Source organism: Centruroides vittatus, unplaced genomic scaffold (assembly GCF_030686945.1).
Source record: "Centruroides vittatus isolate TY-2023 unplaced genomic scaffold, ASM3068694v2 contig_923, whole genome shotgun sequence".
NCBI classification, from domain to species: Eukaryota; Metazoa; Arthropoda; class Arachnida; order Scorpiones; family Buthidae; genus Centruroides; species Centruroides vittatus.
This window is the reverse complement of record NW_027122610.1, coordinates 745,646-767,637: the sequence shown is the minus strand read 5'-3', so window position 1 is coordinate 767,637 and position 21,992 is coordinate 745,646. Positions and strand designations below refer to the sequence as shown.

The window sequence follows — 21,992 nt, the reverse complement described above, 5'->3', positions numbered from 1 at the left end:
ATACAATATTTACACGTTTAACTTCTATAAAATCAATTAAAATATAAAACTTTATTCTTGCCCATCGTAAACAAAGTAGGTACAGTACAGTGCAGTATTAAATATAACACACATCATCATCATCATCATCATCAAAACTTTGAAGGTGTGATATCAGATAATAACTTTTAATTAAATCTTCGTTTACATCGTTATAGTTAATTACATCTCTACACTGGAAAATAGAACAATAAAACTGTAGATTCAGCAGGCGCTAAAACTTAAATGTATTAACTACACTGGAACATTAATGTAATAATTTTTGCATTTTTGAAAATAACAGTATTACATCAATACTAATCATTGTTAGAAAGGTAATTATATTGAAGTATTAAATTAGCAAGCCCGCGCTGTTGAGCACAGTTTCTGTTAAATACACTTCACAACGCATTGTCACTGTTTAACAATAAATGATCCGTCACAGTAAATAGAGCTAGTATACTCCTATTATTATACTTAGTCTATGCTATTCAATATAACGGCTGCAATCATAAACATTATAACTTTATATTCTGTATTGTTCAGCAAAAGAATTTAATTCTTTATATTATATACTATATATAGAAGTTTAATTTATAATTGTTACTAAACTAGATTTTATAGTATATGACAGTATTTATGGATTGAAAAAATAAAAGGTCAAAATAATTTCCCTCAAAATGAAATCATGTATTGTTGAATAATGCTGTAGCATTGTTCTGATTTGCGTATTGATAAAATATTAATTTTGCAACGTTGGGGATTATATTATATTTTAAATAAGAAACTACCTTATTTTTTATTTTTTATAAGGTTTCTTAATGAAGAAGTAAAGCCGAAAGCTTTTCAATAGAATGTTTGCGCAACGCAAAAAAAGTTCTCCTTTAACCTTACTTTGTGACATCACAAGGGTAGAGGAGCTATTTTAAGAGAAAAATTATATGGAGCTTCCCTTATAAAAACAGTGTAAGATGCGTATTTTAGACCAATCGCAACGCAGTACATGATGACGTACAATAACCCACTTCTCGATACACTTCAAGCACTTGCCAGTCTCCATTTTCTATTTGTATGATCAAGAAATTTACTTTTATTTTTTTTAATTAAAAAAAATATAAATGAATAATAAAAATAACTTTAAATTAATATATCTACGATCAATTTATATTAATGTCAACTGATACAAATTATTTTATTGATTATATTATTATTTTATGTATTTTAAATTACACAAGATTATAAAGCTGTTCGGACTCCCTAAAAGCCTTTTTAATCGAAGATAGTAATACACTTCACTTTCATGGTGAAAGCCAAACAACAATTAATTTTGTATTGTTTTAACTCTTTCCTCCCTGTGGGGCACTAAGATGGCTTTTTACAAGCCCAGTATAAGTTCTGTCAGACGATAATGGAGTGGCCGGATGGTAAGAGACAGGCCAAAAATTCCTCGATCTGTCCGGATTCGATCCCGGGTCCCAAATCAGCTGGATGATTGAGCTAAAATAGGCTAGGATAGGCTACCACTTTAGCTCAGCCATCTAGCTGATTTGGTATAGAAACCATGTTTTATTTTTCATACATATGATATCATAACAAAAGTATCATAATTATAAAAAAATGTGCAACTTCTCTTCGTCTGCTTAAAATAAGGTCTCTTAACCTTATTTAATGGCGTCATTATGTAAGGTTAATTCTCTTATAAAAAGAATGCGCAAACTCATTAACATTAAAATGAATTTGTGTTTTGTAAGAATACAATTGTTTTTGAATTGTACAAGAAGTGTTTTTGTTACACTTGTTGTTTTATTTATTCTCGGAAGTTTATACTGTAATTACAATAATTTAATACTATATTATTCAAAAATCTGTTTGAAAATACATAATTCTTATTTTGGAAGACCAAGAAAGAAAGTAAGATATCAACTGATGACTACAGTGTGTCAAGTCTTTATTGTAGAAATTACATCATAAAACTGTGAAACATATCCGAAAAGAAATTTCAAACTTTCTTCCGAAATTAATTCATCTTGAAAACTTTGAACAAAATTAAAACACATCGCTAATGATTCTGATCAGGTTTTTAAAAATATTTTTTTTATTTCTGCATTTCCATATTAGTTTATCTTGCTCGATTGATTTCTCGTCCCAGAAATGAAAATACTAGGCATCAATCAATAAAGATATGAGTTGAAATATACAGTTATAGTTGTAATATCCGCCTTAAACAAAAGGTTTACAATACTAAAATAATGTCTTTTCAATAATTTCTTTTCTTCTAGAAAAGAAATTATTGAAGAATTTCTTAATTTGAAGAATTCTTTAATTATTAAAGAAATCATTCTTTTCTGCTGAAATAAAAATTATTAATAATATTATCCAGAATTCTAGGATTTCTGGAAACAAATTCTAGAATTTCTGGAAATTCTAGAATTGAAGAATTGTTTAATTATTAAAGAAAGATTTGACGAATTGAAGAAATAATTCTAGAATTTATTCAAAATTTCAGAATTTCAATTATTCTAGAATTTCTAATAATTTGTTTTCTTCCTTGTCTATAATTCATTGATTGATCTGATTAACGTCGTGACATTCGTAAACATACATATGATATTTTTCAAACATAGTTAAATATTTTAATCAAAATCTAATTCAGTTTTAAATTATTATTCACTTTTATATGCATTAATATATTTCTATTCCAGCAAGGAAAACAAAATGAAAATACTTTAAGTAGCAATCTTCGTAATTAAGAACCCATTAAAAATCTAAATTATTCTTAATCCAAATCTTTACATTTACCCTTTACAGCTCTACAAATTTAATCATTTCAATAAGCTTTATTATAGTTTTTCAATATACGAAGCATAAAATTACATTTTATTCAATATTTCAATAAAATATTTAAGAAAATAAAGTATAATTTAATACAATTTACTTAAATGTGACATTATTTAAATTAAAATATTTTTAGTTTAAATTGCTTTAAAGTATTCGTTGCACTTCTTTTTTTAACTCAGAAAAATCGGAACGAGAAGAAAAATTCGAAAAGGAAGCAAGTAAACTAATTTAAATAAAGTCTAAATCTGGTAGGAAGTCTTTAACATAATTAATAATACCATTTATATCTAGCACACTGATATATCATTACCGAAGTTACGGTGGACATAAACATGATGTCTAACTTAATACATGCCAACGGTTCTAATTTTAAAAATACTCCGTAGAACAAACATAGAAAGCAACGACTTCGGACAGTCAAGACACGTCATTAGATGTGTGACATAAGTCAGAACTCTGACATCTTCACATAACTGCTTTCAAAATTTTAAAGGTCGGAGGGGAATTTAAAAACGAAGAAAGAAAATCCTCGAATTATGTTTTCGGTTAGTAAATGAATAATAATGTAAAATTTTCTGAGAATTTCAACGTAATTTTGGTAATACGTGTTGCTACAATATCAGGAGGTGGTTATGGCTGAGGTTCAACTTTACTTGGAAAGTCCTTATTACTTATATTATCATCCTGTTTGTCATTACTACTTAATGATGATTCACAGATTCGTTCCAGCGTTAAAATTTTCAAAATTTTATAAACATGTAACAGAAAAAAAAAAACATTACAACCTATGCCCGAAAGAGGAGATTTAAAAAAGCCAGAAAGACAATATATATATAAGATAATTTTTTCACTTTATAAATTTCATATTTATCAAGTATTATCGTTTATCGATACAAATTACATGCTTCCATTTTTAATTGAAATTTTAATCATTGATCACTGAATTGGAACACTTTTAAAACTTTTATTTTTATTTTTTCACTAAGATTAGTTTTATAGATTTAAACGGATATTGAACTTTTAAAATTTCGTGTTAAATACAAACATTTTAGAAGAGAAAAAGTAAAATTATAAAAGATCTTCGAATGTCTCGAACGTGGCCAGATGCCAAGATTTGAGTTTATTGCTATCATTATTGCATTTTTTTCATCTCTGAAATATGTACTGAGTTGTAGTTCTGTACAGGAGTGTATACGAGATTTAAGAATGATTTATCATAAATAACTTTATACTTTTTTTTAAGTTAAAAATGATTAGCGTAAAGGAAACATTTTGTATACAACTTATCTGTTGAAGGAAAACAAAATGCTATTTAAACACTTCAAAACAATTTAAATTTTTACAGAAAAATTTTATGATATCGATTCAAAAATTATTTTCCAAAAGTTCAAAAATGATTTTAGAAAATTCAATGATAAAAAAGTTAAGAGATTTAAGAATTATTTCAGAAACTTCCTCAATGTCTTCATCATTGAGGAAGTTTCTGAAATTGAGGATTTGAGGATTGAAAATTTTCAATTTTCAGAAAAAAACGCCCTTCAATTTTTCTGCCTGCGCCTCCTTATTCAGTGTATCATATTCACTTAGAAGTAACAAAAACAACAATAATAATTTTTGAATCGTCGTGGAACAAATTATAATCCAAATTATAGATAAAATTAAAATATAAATATTTTTCTTTACAATGATATTTTGATATAAATCTATAAAACTTGGCCTTCTCTGAAACAACAGGAGTCAAACATTCATTGTGTTACTAATATAGATATCAAATTCGTCTTGTCAAGTAATACTACCAATAGCATATGTCATTTTGCGAGTCGATAAAGTAGATGCCATTACAACTAATGAATCGTCATCGTGCAACCATAAACTTATGATCCGAACCATAAATAAAAAATAAAATATAAAGATTTTTCTTCATATAAATCCTATTTTATCTTTTGATTCCACTGGAATCAAGGTTCAATCAATTGAATCGATGAAAGAATAAATTGTATTTTGAAACAAATGTATAGACTATATATATACAACGAATTTACAGATAATAATTTCCAAATTTTTAAGCATATAATGCAACTTTCATTTGCTTGTGATGATGTGATAATCTATTTTAACAAAGAAAAAGTAACGAGTTGTTCCTCCATATCAGTCATTATCCGTAAATAAAAATGCAAATTTTACTTTAAATTAGTAGTAAAATGAGGAGTAACATCTTTAAACAGAGTATGAGACAATCTTCTCTTCAAGATTAATTATAAAATTATCAAAAAATGCTTCTGCCAATAGGAACGAAGTTTTTTCTAAGGAGCATTCTATCTGTATTTTTTTTAATTTAAAAAAATTGAGTTTTTAAGTTATCGCTAAAATACGAACACTGAATTAATAAGATTCTCTCCTAAAAAATAAAAATTACGTCAGAACTTTTTAAAAATTTTGAATAATTGATCAAAATCTTAAAAATTAATTCAAGAAGGATTTAAAACAAGTTAAAAAAAAGAGTTTTTTATATTCAAAATTCGGATGAAAGTAGACACATTATTCAGAATATAATCCGTAAACTAATCAAATCCTTTTAATAATTGATTAAAAACCTGATCAAATCAATTACTACGAATGAATTGATCACTAAAGAGATATTTCTGTCGAACTATTCGCTAGATCATTTATCAACTTCTATTCATTCTTTGTTACTGGTTTCACAGAATCTGCTAGTTGGAGGTCTTCCTCTCTCTCTTTCTCATTCGCTCCCATTCATTTAACATATGACTAAAGCTTACATGTTTAGTTTAGGCGCTTCCTGCAGAGCATTTATTATTTGTTCACCCGATTAACACTTACTTTTCTTTATGAAAATGAATAATTGTGTTAATGTACAGCTGTACTCTGTATAAACAGGCTATATATGTGTGTTCGGTATGTTTAAAAATTGGACTGAATACTTTTTAAAACAGTATATACATATATATTTTTTCTTATATTCTGAATACGTCCTACAGTAAATTGCTTTTATCTGCAGGCTATTTGTCGTAACCATCAATTAAACTGTTAAGTGTTTAATACATACATAAACGAAACATTAGCAAACAGGACAGATGATTAAACGGAATGTATTTCTAATTATAAACAGACAACACTCCTTAAATATATCTGTATTAATTACAGACGATTCTGTAAATTTAATCTCGTCGTTTTATTATAATAAATAGTTATTCAGCCATCAAAAATCGATACCGCTTTGCCTTTTTTTTATAGAAATTCTGCATAAGCAAACCTCGTTTTGATCCAATTATCCAATATTTTCTGACAAATTTATAGACAAACAACGTGCCTTTTCTATCGATTTAATAAATGTTGCACTTTATGGAATAACAAAACAGGATTGGAAAACTTTTCGTTATTTTCTTAAATAAAGAAAAAAATGAAATTTAGGGATCTTGCAATGTTTAAATAAAGGAATGTTTGTCAATGACTGCAACGCTTTTCTATATATAGTCAGTTCATCCAGGCCAATCAAGGTCGTCACAGGTTTCTAGCAACATTTAGTTTAAGGGCATTGAAAACGATTGCATGCAAACATCGATCAAAATCACAATATCGCTTTATTCTAAAAATACTTAATATAGATTTGATTTAATTTTGAGATTAATTGCGAAGTTTTAAAATTCTAAGCTTTACATTCGAGAAAATATGATTCAGATAGAATCCGGATGTTGCTAATCTAAGTCCGTTTAGTTTTATTTTTAAGCTTTTGAGTTGCAAATGTTTTTTCTTTTTTTTTAAACAGTTCCGTCATAACAGTGTACTGTACATGTTTTTGAGAAAACGAAAGTTTTTAAACAACTAAATTTACGTAATTGTAATTAATTTGAGGTTTTCGATAGAACATAAAATGCTAAAACGATGCTGATTTGTCTTCCCTCTCTCTTGACCCTTTACTTCATCCGAAGAAAACAAACATCCCTCTTTTACGCATGCGTCATTATGAACCAGAAACCTTACAAGCCGAAATTTCCTCTCTTGACTTATCGATTTCTAGCATTATCGGATGAAAATCGGAACGACAGCAAGTCGAGTGAGACCTTCTATTTTTATAATCATAATTCTCTTGTGTTAAATTTAAATAAAGCGTGATTCCGGTTTTGATTTTCTTAAAAGAACGACGAAGAAAAACCAATTAATGTAAAGAAAATTAATCCAGTTTTTGCGCCATTTCTTTTGGCTTCTATCTCTTTCTACGGATTCGAATGATACCTTAAAATTGCTGCTTAGAAGTGTCACTGTTTGTTTTTGGTAAAATTCGAACCGAATTTACGTAAGCGACTCGAATCAAATTTATGAAAACTTAATTAAGAAATTTTAATTAAATTAAAGCATATGATCTATATATAGGGAGAGCATTTAACAAGATTATAATAGTAAAAATAACAAAATTTATAACGTTCAGCCTCATCAATCTCTGAAGGAAAGGAGCAGCGAGAACAGAGATCGATTTTCCATTTTATTTATTTGTCTTTCAGGAAGAGGAAAGTAGAATTTTTCAAAAAATGATAATAAAACAACAAATTCATTATTCTATTTGAATAAACAATTATAATCACGTACATTTTACCATATTAAAATTTTAAAAAAACTTCTAAAGCGGCGATTCGGATTTTGACCCTTTCTGTTGAATTTCTAACAAACGTATTAGAAAGATTTGGACGAGACCCAACTTAAGTGGAAAAAATCCTAAATATAAACATCAAAATAGTTGAACGTAATCTTTCTCCTATTTACCTCAATCCACTAGTTTATCAAAAAAGCGAGAATTTTTACTTTCTAAATCGACTTTCTCCAGTACTGAATAACCTTATTAAATCAATCGAAAGTAGCGTAGACAGTATTTAATATAAATTAATTTTAAAATATCAGCAAGGTGAAGTATTAAAGATGGAGGATAAACTTCTACCCACTCACTTAAAGCAAACTAGTTAACTCGAACGAGATAAAATTGTTTAAGGAAAAGGATATATGGATTATTTTTCCTCTAGTGTAGAAAACAAAACGTAGCATTACTTACTGTAGACAACTCTCCATTCTCCTTCTTTAAATTTCCATCTAAACTGCCTAACTTGTTTCCTGTTGGTGTCCAAACCCCCATATTTTCTAAGGGATTCTCGAAACGAACCTCTCACTCTTCTCACACTCATGGCGTCCTTTTACTAATTCTCTTTCCCGGATACTCCGTCCATAGAAGGTGGGGGATGCTGGAGATGCTGATGCGACACTAGTACTGGCTGGCGCTCCCCATTTCTCCCTGAGATCGGTGATCGATATGTGGTGCAGTGCTAGACTCGACTCTCTAGCCTTTGACGATTGTAAAGTGAGTTGCGCTTAGCTATGCGTCTACCTCTATGACTACTTACATGGGCTAACCAATAATTAAATCTGCTTTATAATCCGTTCATGTGACCTATATCCGGGATTATTTATTATTTATCTTTAACTATTCTAGAATGAATTTAAGCAATTTGAAAAGAGAAAATAATTGTAACGAATGTGACGACATTCGTTACAGTTATTAGTTGTAAGCTGTTGATGTTCGAGCATCTAAACTCGAATTTAATTTAAATGTGTTCATTACTCATTAATATAATGAAAACTTTTATATTTCGAAAGTTTTCAAAACGACTAATGTAATCATTTTAGTCAAGCTGGGAATTTATTACTCGTAGATCTCAATCCCGTATAATATATTAGTCACATGTAAAATATATTTTTAAATTGTTCTAACTTAGAATTTATATTTAGCTTATTAATTTTATATGAGATTCTAGGTCATAATAATTGTAAAAATAGCTGTATCTCTATCGTTTAGAATTTTTTAACCTCTTTTTTTATTTTATTATTACTTAAATTTAATTAAAGGAACAGATTTAGTGATTAAAAATATATTATTACATTATTTTATTCAATTGGTCCTGACTTTTGGTTTAGTTTATGCTTTTATTTATAATTATCGTAAAAAATACTTAGTAATTATTTTAAAAAATATAGAGTAAATAAGCATAAATTCATATCTTTTATATTGATATAATATAATTTTTAAATTTCTCTTTTCGTGTAATTAATACTTCAGCTAGTGATAAAATTTGACTTTCTCTAGTTTCTAGGCTATAAATACGTTTTCAATCACTTTTTAAAGATAAAGGAATATTAATCACTTCAATTCTATATGTAGTTAGAATACCTTCGATTAAAACTAAATTTTCTGTTATTTTTCCTCTTGGAGTTAAGCTAAAAGCGTACTTACCGCGTACTTAAAAGCGTAATAATTTTCCATTATTTTAAAAATGTTTTTAAAAGAATGGAAAACTTTTTTAGTCTATAATAGCATTCCCTTGCATCTCATAAACAATTTTTGTTTTCAAAAAAGTCATTCTTCACGCAAAACAGGAATCAGAGAATATTACTCAAAAAGTTCAAATTCAGCATTCCGAAAATGCTTAGTAGTAGTGCTACAACGAATTTTCATTTGTACTTTATGAAAGCATTTCAATAAATAAGGGAAAGCGAGTAAAATTTACAACGTGTCTTTTGCATAATCTGTAATTGAATGCATTCTTTATTAATAGCTGCATTAACGACAACTGTTTAAGGATTGCAAAGTGATTTTAATTGTTAAATTCCACACCATTTCTGAGCAGGTATTTAAATCTTAAATTAACATTTAATTGCCACTTTACTGTCAACATATTATAACTTTTATACTGTAAAATCGACAAGCTTGATTTCACTCACTGGCTATTAGTCTTATATTAAAAGCTAAAGAAATAAATGCAAGGTAAAAATTAAACGAGATATATCATTTAAACATTAATTTCACACATCACTTTTATAATATTTTTCTTTTATTAAGTAAAGTGTGCTTGTGCACCATCTTCCTTCTCGAGTATCGTTTCGTTAGCTCCTCACGAGAAAAAGCATTCATAAAAATTTATTAAATATATTAATAGTTGTTTAAGAAAACAGGAATTCATAAATTAATTTTTCCATATTAACTATCGAATGCAAATCCAATTGCTTTATTTTATTTTTAATTAGTGATTAAGTGAAGGACTATCAATCATGTGATTTGTCACTTCAAGATGTCCAAAGAGACTAATCGCCTTTCTCTGCTTGTAAATAACTATTTAAGCACCTGAGTAAAATAGAAACAAACAAGAAAGGAGAAAACCCAAGCAATAACTTATCGAAAGTTAGAAATTGGAGAAGAAAAACTCGTTTATAGATGTTTTCATTTATTAAAAATATATGGAATGTTATCTCGACATAATTTACAATCAGCTTGTTAAAATTTTAACAACTATTTGTAAAAGATGATGAATACAAAAGCACAAAGACAACACAAGGAAAACTAGATGATCCATCAGCACTCGTTAAACCTGCCATTCTTTATTAATTTCCTGAAATTCTAAAATATTTCTTCTTCTTAATTAATGCTGGGATTGCAGCTACTTTCAATAAATCAAAACTGGAATAAAATCGACTGTTTAAATTTCACTTTTGTATTTACGTTATAAAATTATGCAAAAAAAAAAAAAAAAAAAAAACAAAAAGAAAGCAATAAACTTTTAAAAATATATATATACAGTATATTAACCAGATTTTATTGTATACAGAATGTTTATATTTCCATTTAATAATATAGAAATGACATCAAAGAAATGAAGAAATTTATCAAGAAATTGATCAATCAATCAAGTCAAATTTTGCCGCTTTATCTGATTCATCACTTCTGCAAAAAAAGAAACAAAAGAAAAAACAAAACAAAAGATTTTTCTTATCTTCGATTTACTTAAAAATCATTTCAATTCAAGAACATCTTGAAAAAAATGAACCGCAACGAATCGCGACAACGTTTAACCTTTTAAATTTACCAATGTACAAAGCTAAATACTGTAAATTTATGATGTAAAAACATATTAAAACAGGCATTAAGCGTAAAAATAATTTAACATAATTTTTGTAATAACATTTAAATTTGTTTTTTTCACCAAAGATCTCTCTCTTCGGTACGAAACAATATGCAACTGTTCATTTATTTATCATTTATAATTATTTATATAAATTTTTTAAGTAAATATATATATCAGTATTAAATATTTTAGTCAGTTTTAATGCTAATTTTATTAAAATTTAAAAATTGAGTATAAAGTCGCTTTTCATAAAATTTAAAAGAAAAAATCCATTTATAGAAAACAAGATAATGATCTTCTTACAACAGCACATTTAATAAATATATATATATATATATATATATATATATTACAGTACATTATCCAATATCTACTTATTTACCTAATTCCCTTTCCCTGTTATTTTGAATATTAGTTTAAAATGAATAAAATCGTACTACAATATTTCTTTGATTTATTTTTGTAGAATGAATGCGACTTAACAATTTGTAGAAATAATTATAGATTTAAAATTTATCTCGAATGAAGAGATAATATTTAAATAATCTGTGATTCATTTGACTTAACAAAACATTAGTAGATCTTAAAATTGAAATTTTAATCTTCTTCTCTTTAAAATATTTTAGTCTCTATTATTACTCAATTCTTTCCTATTTGCATAAAGACTGAATGCAGCTTATTATAAATTTGTTACTGGATACTTAGCTTTCAAATAAAGCATGAACCTCATCTAACGCTTTTATAGTACTTAGGTTATGATTGTCTAAACAGAAAAATCTACTAAATATATTTATCAGCAGTTACCAAAATAAGAAACCCCTGATATCTATTCTGCAACAAAATTCATGTCCCAAAGTGTCCTGATAGCATTAAGTTCACTCTCGAAAGTTAACTGGTACTGTGTTTAAAACCAATTCACTGCAGTTATATAATGTTTATAGCATAATATATTATAATACACGAATTTTAGAAATTCTCTTCATATGCATAAGTTGTGATAAAGATTTTTAATTAATTTTAGTTGTCTATAAATATGATTATAAATTTATATATTGATAATATATATGTATTGTATATGGTGAATTAACAGTGCAAACTACAAACTAATATTCCCCCCCCCCTGAAATTAGCTATAATTTCTACAAATTAGCAAGTTGTAACAGCATTTCTTAAACTAAATTTTCGTATTAACAATGTATTCTGATATTAATTGATTAAAATGTCTTTAAAAAATAAATTAAAATCTCTAATTAAAAATAAACCATTAATATTAATTTTTTCAAATTATAAAAAAATAGACAAGTAAAAATATTATTATTTTTTCGAATGTCTTAATATAGTATAATTTGTATTGATTCTATTAAGCATATTAATTTCATTTGATATTACTTTTTCTAATTAATTACTTCATTCAAAAAGTTAATTAATTAATTTAATAGGTTAGTTTTATTAAGAGGATATTTGCATCAATGTAGTTTAATTTTAACATATTTGTAGGCAGGTTTTTAAAATTTGATCTAAACACATTTTTAATTGAGGAAAAAATAAATAAATCTATTTTTTATATACAGTTTTTAATTATCAACTTTTAAGTAAACGGATTTTGTTCAGTGGGAATCAATTTTACCAAATTTTTTCATTGCATTATCTCTGCATTCGAGACAAAATCAATCGATGAAGACATTCTTTCTTTTATTTAGAACAAAACAGATTTTTTTCTGATAGAAAAAAACACGGAATTTTTAAAATGTTTCTCGAGACAAAAAATCCATTTTGGTAGTTTCAATACGAAGAAAAGAAATATATGATGTGGAAAGCGATCGCTTTATCTTCAAAAATCCCTTCTTTTTCTAACAGTTTAGAATATTGTAATCTTATTTATTGTTAACTTTTTTTTTTAAATTAAACAAACGTTCCCTCCTCCTCTAGTTTAACTCCTAAAACTTAATTACCTTCTCCTAATATTTTTTACCACTATCTGATTTATGTATATATATTTTAAAAAATTAAATTCTGATTATAATTAAAATGCAATTACTCTGAAAATAATTTAAAAAAAATTAACTTAACTTAAATTAACTCTCCGAAAAAATTAAATAACGATAAATTTATTACAATTTTCTCTTAAAAAAAGGATAAAATATTTGAAAAATATGAAATAGGTAAACCCTTTAAATATAGTTTTACTCTTCATAGTAACTAGGTCATAATTATTATTATGATAAAATGTAATGCGTTTTATGTTTATATCGTTCATAAAAACAAATTTACGATACTAAATCAAAAAGTATGGTTATAGCCTATTATATATCCAGATTTTCCTGATTATAATCCAGAATTTTAGAGACTTAAATCGGGATTAAATGATCAAAAATAATCTTCACCAAAACAAGATTCGTAAACAAACAGCGACCCTGAGAACAAGAAAAAAAAAAGAGAGGGGAAAAGATCACTTTTATAATAAATTACATAGTGTATGAACAATTATATAATGAAAATTAAAGAGAGGAATTATATAATCCAAGAAGCAAAAAATATCTATTGAATAAAATCCTAAAAAGGTATAAATTGTATTTCCGTATTGGCAGAATCCAACCTCTTCCATTGGTACAAGCGACAGCCTCGTTTCAGTCAAACCCTTTTATTGACGGCCAAAATAATCGATATCTAGTATAACACCAAAATACGGCAAGCGAGACAATTTCGAGATGCAATAAATTAACGATAGAAACTTAATTTTTAAAAGGAAAACCCCCCGGAAGATTTTCGCGGAAAAAATATAAAAATCAAAATCGATTAAGGAAGCTTCCAATCGAAAATAATATTGCGAAAAGTTTAAATTAACAATTCGCATAGAGTCCAAAGTCAAAAACCTTACTCCAAACGAAACTTATGGGAACAGGGCCAAACTTCCACTAGTTGAAAGTGTGTAGAACACCAACAGAAACGATGCCATTTGTCATAAGATCGTGTTGTGAAAAAATAAAATTATAATAAAAAAAAAACAAACAAGTGGATTTTTGTGCCACTTTTTACGTGGGACTAAACGAAATTATTTCCGACATGTGTGAATCATACCGTGTTTATATATCTATATAAAATATAAAAGAAAAATCTTGAGTACGATAAAGCAAAGATTTTTTTCGAATGACAAGAATGATGGACATAAAATCGAACTATGAAACACAAAATGATAATTCCGCTTTATATTCAAAATGGCGACGACTTCTCCCTTTCTATCACTATAGGTGTCGCAATTAGAGCTATCACCTACAAACAATTTCATTCTAGTTGCGACTCGAGTTTATAAATAGCAATAAATAGCAAGAACGATGCTCATCGATCGCTTGAAGATTTGCATCATCAGCTGTTTTAGCCTCATCATAAGTGTATATTCAATATTTTTTTTCAGGCTTTATGTATAGTAAGATATATCTATATAACTATATAATTTACAAATGAAAGTGATATTCATGACTTCCTATGAAACTTTTTATAATACGCGATATTTAAGTAAATTTAATTTTCATTTTAAAACTCTTCTTGGAAAATTTACTTGTTTTCGGTTAAGAAATTTTATGGAATTCAATTGAAAAACTAGAACTGGTTTTATCCAGTGCAATTCCAAGAATGGGTCGCTAGTACGTTGAAAACTGATTATCCATTTATAACCCTTTACGTCTCTATGCAAAAGTTAGGACTGTGCAGCATCCCATTTGCAGATAGCTTGATTACATTTTTTTCTTCGATGTACAGCACATATTTTATTTAATTATTAAATCTGACATAAAAAGATCATTTACAATATCTTCTACACTGCGGCTCATGTGACGTAACAAGGTATGTACTTACTGTACACAACTCTCCATTCTCCGTCCTTGTACTTCCATCGGAATTGGCGAGTAGGTCTTCTGTTACCTTCCAAACCACCGTAATGACGCAGTGACTCTCGAAAAGAACCCCTGACACGTCTCACACTCATTTCACAAAAATAGAGACGTCTGCGGAATGGTTTTAGACCTCTCTTAGACACCAAAGACCATAGAGGTGAGGGTAAAGATGCAGGCGTCACAGAGGTTGATGCGGCAGTTCCTACTCCGATCTGTGGCCAATCGATAACATGCGCTGTGTGCATCATACCTCGCTCGTTCACAGATCTCCTGCAGAACACTTGTTGCCATGGTTTCCTGGAGTCATTTCTACTTGTCCAATAACAGGATCCATCCAGGGGTGGCGCAGATTCGCATACGAAATGGATACTAGTCTGATTTGCATCTCTGTTTTTTCTTCTATGCAAATGACTAAAGATATGAAAATTTATTATTAAGTTGCTTTCTTTAGCTCTTTTTTAAAAGAAAGGGATGTAATTTTTCCAAAAACTAACATTTTTCAAAAATGTAATTATATTATTTAACAAATTACGCTATAACAACTTAAACGTGACGTTAAACAATAGATTTTATTTAATTTCTGTGATGTTCTAAGATTTGACATAAGATTTAATAAATTTACGGTTAACATTAAAATATTGTTAAATATAAGAATTTAATTGATCGCAAATAATTTTTGTTATTAAAAATATCATTCATTTAAGAAATTTTTAAAATATTCAACATAAAACTTTTCTATTTACATTTAATGATCTGTTATTCAAATAAGAGGAGATATTCATTAAGTATTTTAAACTGAAGAGTTAAGAAATACTTGGAAAGCAAGTAATGACTTCATTAAATTGATTTTATCTGAATATATCTAGTGGCAGACTTTACATCAATCAACTTTGAGAGAAGCTAAACTGTTCTTCAACGTTTTGCAACTAAACAAACGGCAATCAATGCTCCTAACAAGCACAAAATTCAATCCAAAGTTACAAACTAAAACATCCTTTATCTAGATTAAAAAGGACAGTATTGAGTATGTTTTGGATCAGTATTGAGTAAACTTATTCTTTTCTGGAAAGAAAAAAAATATATATATCAAATTTTGTACGTAAAATGTTGATTATAAAATGATTCAAAAATTTATATCTTTAGAAAAAAAAAATATATGAAATTTTATCGGGTTCCAACACCTTCAAATCTATCTTTGATTTTAAGGTCTAGGTCTAATAAATATTGTATTATAATTTCTGAGGAAATTATAATACAATACTTATATGCGTAAATAAAATAATAAAAATTTACAATTTTTAAAGAATCTCGCACTTTGTTTCTACTAATTTCTAAAAAATAAAATAAATAAAGCAGAAAAATAGATTAGATAATATAATCCTTAATCATTTTTGCTTAGTATATTCAATCTGTGTTGAAGTGCCAAAAAAACCCTTCTGTTCTCTCATTTTATTGACTGATGCCGTCATTTAATCACATTGATATTCTGTGTCCACTCCTAACCGGATTGAAGTAGTGGAAAACAAGCATTTTGTTTTCCTCGTAGCAAAATTAATATGCAGGTTATAACATTTTTCTTTCATCCGTTTCGAAACTTTTATTATTTAATTTGGATATAAGATCCCGTTATCCTTTATTCAAATTTATTATCTAATAAAATCCAGTGTAACATTCGGTCAAATTTTAACGTTAAAACTTGAAATTTTGCCAAAATAACAGTATCTACAGGTGAACAAAATCTAGAAATAACATTGCCAAGTAACGTATTTTGATGGTATTAAATGAAAACGTCAAGTATTGATTCGAATTCTTAAGAAAATACCTTCTATCAGAGTGTTTGCGGTGATAAAATTCTCTAGTATACAAAGTAGTTATTAAATGCCTGACAAAAATATTTGTAGTAAATTTTATGCTTGACGCTTCAAATTTATCTAAATGAAAACACTTTAAGATATCTTCAAAATTTACGTATTCAAAATTTTCCAACCTTAAATAGTAAAATTATAATTATTTATTCTTATTTAGACCTTTTAGCTTACAATAAAAAGGCTTTCATTTCTATTTTATAGTTGGTTTAGCTATAAATGAGAAGTAATCGACATAAATCTAAAGTCGAGTCGTATCAATGGACTTTTACAGCTTTTCTCTGTTTAACTCAATCCTAATTGTTTAATTCAGAAAAAAATCATGAAATTCTGCAAAAATATTTTTCTATTATTTTGATTCCCCAAGCTCCAAATTTGGTTTAATGATTACACAACTTCTTAAGATATAATAATAGTTATGATAATAAAACTGAATTTCATTGGGCATTTTCACTTATCAAATATTTTTATATCCGTAATCAAAGTGAAGGTCACACAATTCGGAGAATATACTGGCCACATGCCATACTTATGAATGATGCGCGTAAAACTGTAAAATCAGAATTTATATATAATAATTTGTCACCATCAAATTTGGGGTGCTGCCAATGTCAAAGACTTTCTTTACTCTTAAAAACAACAAAGGAAGAAAAAACATTTAAAAGACTAGTTGCAAATTTTTCATTATTGTACTCGATATTTAAAAAAATTTAGTTATTTTTAGCGTCTGCTTTAAAATATGTAAACATAAAAAAAAACTGTTCAAAACTGTCCTATTTTTATGAAACTTGGAACGAATAAGAAAAAAAAAAATTAGAATGAAATTTTTAAGGATAGTATTACTAAATTTCGAAAAAAATTCAGCCTATACTTAAATTTATCTCTTCCCATTTAAAAAACAAGCATTTCTCGTAATTAGCATGTTTTTTAAATTTTCTACATACTAGATGAAGTCTGCGAATGCAAAAATTAAAAGCAAATCTAAAATTAATTTATCAGGCCCGTGTGTTGTAAGAATTTTTAAAAAATGGGATTAAAAAAACAAAATTATTTTTCATAACATAGTTCATTAATTTTTACAATGTAGATACGTAGAGTAACACAATATAGTAGACAAGGGAGAAACTAAACGAATTAAAAATATTAGTTATTATTTTTTAATCCTTCTCAAATGGGGGTTAAATCCCCAAAACCTCCTCACTTTTGGTCCATATACATTCACTCTTTTGTACAGTTAATTAAACAAAAACTTATAATTTATTATTATGAATTTCAATTATTGTATTATTTTATATCACTATGACACTTTTAAATTAGACCAAAACAATCCTTTAGAAAATAAAAATCATTTTCTGAGACAGAATGCACGCATTTAACAGGACTATAACTTACGAGTTAGAGTGGAAATTTAAGCTTATAATCCCACCTAATTCATCAATGTATTTTTAGTTATGTCGGGTCTTATTTGAAATTCTAATTCGAAAGCTGTTTAGCTTATAGGAGAGTAGCTTGTTGCATTTTCTAAACTAATTGTACTTTCAGCTAATACACAGTCAGAAGTCTGCTTTTCTAAAATAATTTTACCTTCATAGAGAAGCCAGTTGCATTAATTCCTTAATGTCACGAATTTATAACAGGTATGATGAAATAGTTTCGTTATATTCATCTACTTTAATAAGTGTAATTGTTAAATAATATCTGAAAGAGTAAAATGACGGAATGTTGTGACAAGCCAACTTTTAAGTAAGTCTAAAGTCAGCCATACACAAACCGGTACACCAGAACAGGCGAGTCTGTTCAGTATCTGTACTGATAGAAAGTACACAATGTACTGTACAGTAGAGTATTCAGGATTTAATCTTGGAGAAAGCCGAGTTAAACTTATAGAAAACTTTTTAAGGTTGAAATGTTATTGAATTCACATTATGTGATAACTTTTTTTAATATCTCTTTCCGCCCTGTGGGCACTAAGAGGGCATCTTTTACCAAGCCCACTATGAGTTCGGCCAGGCCCGACACATCTCACCCGACACAATGGGACGGCCGGGTGGTGAGAGACGGGGCCCGACACATCTGGACGGACCACCCCTCGAAAAATTCCAGGATATTTTTCGAGGGGTAGGTTGCCACCTTGACCGCTCGGCCATCCGACCATCCTTATGTAAAAATTAATTCGTTAGTATTATAGAAACAGAAAACAAAAAATTATGAACATTATTGTTAATTGTCTACTTGGACTTTACTTATTAATAGGACTTTATACTGGTGTTTAAAGATTGGCACAGTAATGAGAGTTAGTTCAGGAAAGAACAAAATTTCTTTATTATATCACTTGTAGTAATAATTTCTGTTACTACAGAAATTATTACTGTGGTCATTAACTCTCATTACTGTGCCAATCTTTAAACACCAGTATAAAGTCCTATTAATAAGTAAAGTCCAAGTAGACAATTAACAATAATATTAGAATTTAAGGACAGTAAGGCTTTTACGATCAAAATTATTAACAATATAAACAAAAAAAAAGGACTATTAGGAAAAGATTTTTGAATAATTTTTTAGTGTTTCCGTTTTGTTTGGAGGGTGCCACCTTAGCCCCTCTTCTGGGTGCTCCACTGATGAAGTGTATGCATGTGCAGCGGCGTATCGAGGTAAAAAAAGGACTATTAATCCTCCTATTGTTTAAATTGTATCGTGTTTTCTGTTTGTAAACAAAAAAAGGTCTATTAATTAGGAAAAGATTTTTGTAAATTTTTTAAGTTTTTCTTTCTGTTTTCTTTGGAAGGTGCCAGGACCTCTGGGTACGCCACTGCATATACATATACACCATCAATGGCGCACCCAGAAGAGGGGCTAAGGTGGCACCTTCCAAAGAACACGGAAGAAAATACTAAAAGATTTTCCAAAAATCTTTTCCTAATTAATAGCTTTTTTTTTTCTTTTTTTTTTTGTCGTGTCTTCTATTTCCACACTACTTATGAAACAGCGCTCACATAAGATGGGAATTTTATTGAATTCGCATTAAAACATTTAGCCGTTCAACTCAGCTCCCCAAGATTAAATCCTCAGTGCACCACTGTGTACATATGTATGTATAATATACGCCATATCTATCTGCACAGTACGTACAGATTGTGTATATATATAAGGTATACCTGATACGTGTATAGGTGCGTGTGTAGACGCTTAAGATGGGAAATGTGTGGTTAGTTTCCATTTATGACTTTATTACGTTACCTTCTCTACTTAAGAAAGTAAGAAGGTAAGTCATTTAGAGCCAACAAGAATGTTAATTTAATTAAGATACAGAATATACTTCTAATGTTTGTAATTATGTGAGTTAAATGCAGAATGTAACTTATTCCTCACATTTCGACTCTTGAAATTCAATCAGAAAGATAACTTTTGCTGTGAGAAAAGGAGCAGACGATGAATCACATCGAAAAGTCGTATTATTCAGTATTAAATCGTGTTATGTTTCTCTCTCTTCGGCTTTAATAATTAATTATTCAGAAAGATAAACATTTACCACTCACGTGTTCTATTATTCAATTATTTGGTTTTTCCGGATATAAAACAAACTTGAACATTTCGACATTTTTCGCGCTTCTAACTCCACGACACCATCTGGTGGTCGTTTTCGAAATAATTTAGCAGACGATAATCGTATTTTTTTTTCTTTTTTTTTTTTCCTTTACAAATTTTATTGAAAGAAATACTCATTTATACGATAAAAGTGTTCTTACCAATTAATTTATTTACAGAATAATTCAATTAATAATAATAATAATAATTAAATTAAAAATTTTTATTTGATCAATTAAGAATCTCGAATCAAATTTGCATGCCGATTGGTTAGTTGAACGTATATTTGAAAATTTAAATATTTTAGTTGTGTATCACAGGTGTAAATAAAATAAGATTTAAATCTTATAACCGAAAATAGTTATCACGTTGCTTGATTCTCGGACGTGATATAATTCTGTATTAGTTATTTAATGCTTATTCCTAAAATATAACAATATCTAAATAGGTTTTAATTAATTTTAAAACGTAATTATATTTAAAATTGAGGGTGTTTTAATAATATTTTATTAATATTTGGAAATTTAATTTTTTTTAATTATAAAATCTTTTTAATTTTTAAATAAATATGCAATTTTAAATTATATTAAAATTATAAAATGATTATAAAATTGTTCTAATTAAAATTGTTTTCGTTGCTTTTTTTAGTAATTTAATCGTAAATATTTTCTCAAAATTTATTATTTTAAATTAAAATTTTAATTATAAATAAAAGTTATTATAAATTTAAAAATTCGCTTTAATCTTAAAAGATTATGTATGAAGATTAAATTAAATTCGTACTAATTTCGATATTGGTCTCTATAGTTACCCAACCTTTCTCACTTTTCTCGAAATGATATCACGTAACGCGATCTCCGAGAGATCGCGATCTACCAGTTGGGAAACGCATTTTAAAAAAAAAAGTCTTTTTTAATCAAAAATTTTATATATATTTTTAAGTAATACTTTCCAAGAAATTCTATCATAACATTGCTTAATTTTAGTCAGTTACAAGTGAAAAAATATAAGATTTTGAAGGGTATTCACCAATTTTAATAGAACTTTTACGTATACAAGTCACCTCTCATCTTAAATATTTAGTCTGCTTACAAAGACAACTGTGGCTTTGTTGAAGATATTTCTTCAACTGTGAATAAAAAAAAAATAATAATAAAATATAGTAGTTAGGATGGTGTCAGTAATCAAACAAAAGAGTTTAATTAATCGAATTTTCGCTTCTTTTATGTAATAAACTTTGAAATAATCGCATCCTACTCATACTTGGTTTCGTCTATCAAAGAATCAGCCGTTTCGCTCTTTCTGTTTTGGTAAATTAGATTTGAAAAACGAATTTAGTGCAAAGTAGAAGGGAGTGTCTGTCTCTCCTGTCACATTGTTCAAATAATAATCTTGATTTTGTCAAGAGAATAAGAGAAAAATATATATACGTTTGAAAGACTTACCTTAATTTTACAGTTCGAAAATTAACATTTTTGGCATAAAAATTCGCCTTTAAAAATAAAATTTTAATTATTCATAAATGTTGATGTGTTTAGTAATATAAAACTCGGCGCGGTTTATTTATTTAGAATTCTTTACGGTTCATAAAATTAAAATTATTACTTGTTTCTTCTCAAGATTATAGAATTTTTCTTGTTTAAAGCTTAACATAAAGTTAATGAATAAACAATGTACAAAGTTTTAACTTAATTTAGAATAAATATTTGTATCTTTCTAATTTCTTTTTTTCTTTTTTTTTTAACGTTCTGAAAGTAATTGAAATCGTGCATTAAGCAACTTAATATTTCTTGCAAAATTAATTTGTTTTTAATAATAAAATTGTAAACTATTAA

General features: G+C 27.6%; 1 protein-coding gene across 3 annotated transcripts in view; it reads right to left on the bottom strand.

The window, feature by feature from the left end:
* LOC136984558 (solute carrier family 4 member 11-like) overlaps window positions 1–20,201 on the bottom strand; it is a 192,306-nt gene extending 172,105 nt beyond the window's left edge. The window contains exons 1-2 of one of the 3 annotated variants that reach the window (XM_067281598.1): window positions 20,109–20,201; window positions 14,670–15,118 (exon numbers count right to left, since the gene is read on the bottom strand). In XM_067281598.1, coding sequence (XP_067137699.1) covers window positions 14,670–14,955 — 286 coding nt within the window. In that variant the 5' untranslated portion in view covers window positions 14,956–15,118; window positions 20,109–20,201. Of the gene's footprint in view, window positions 1–7,918; window positions 8,381–14,669; window positions 15,119–20,108 lie in introns of those variants that run through there. The other 2 variants (XM_067281600.1, XM_067281599.1) reach the window with 2 other exon arrangements.
* Between the last annotated feature and the right edge of the window lie 1,791 nt (window positions 20,202–21,992).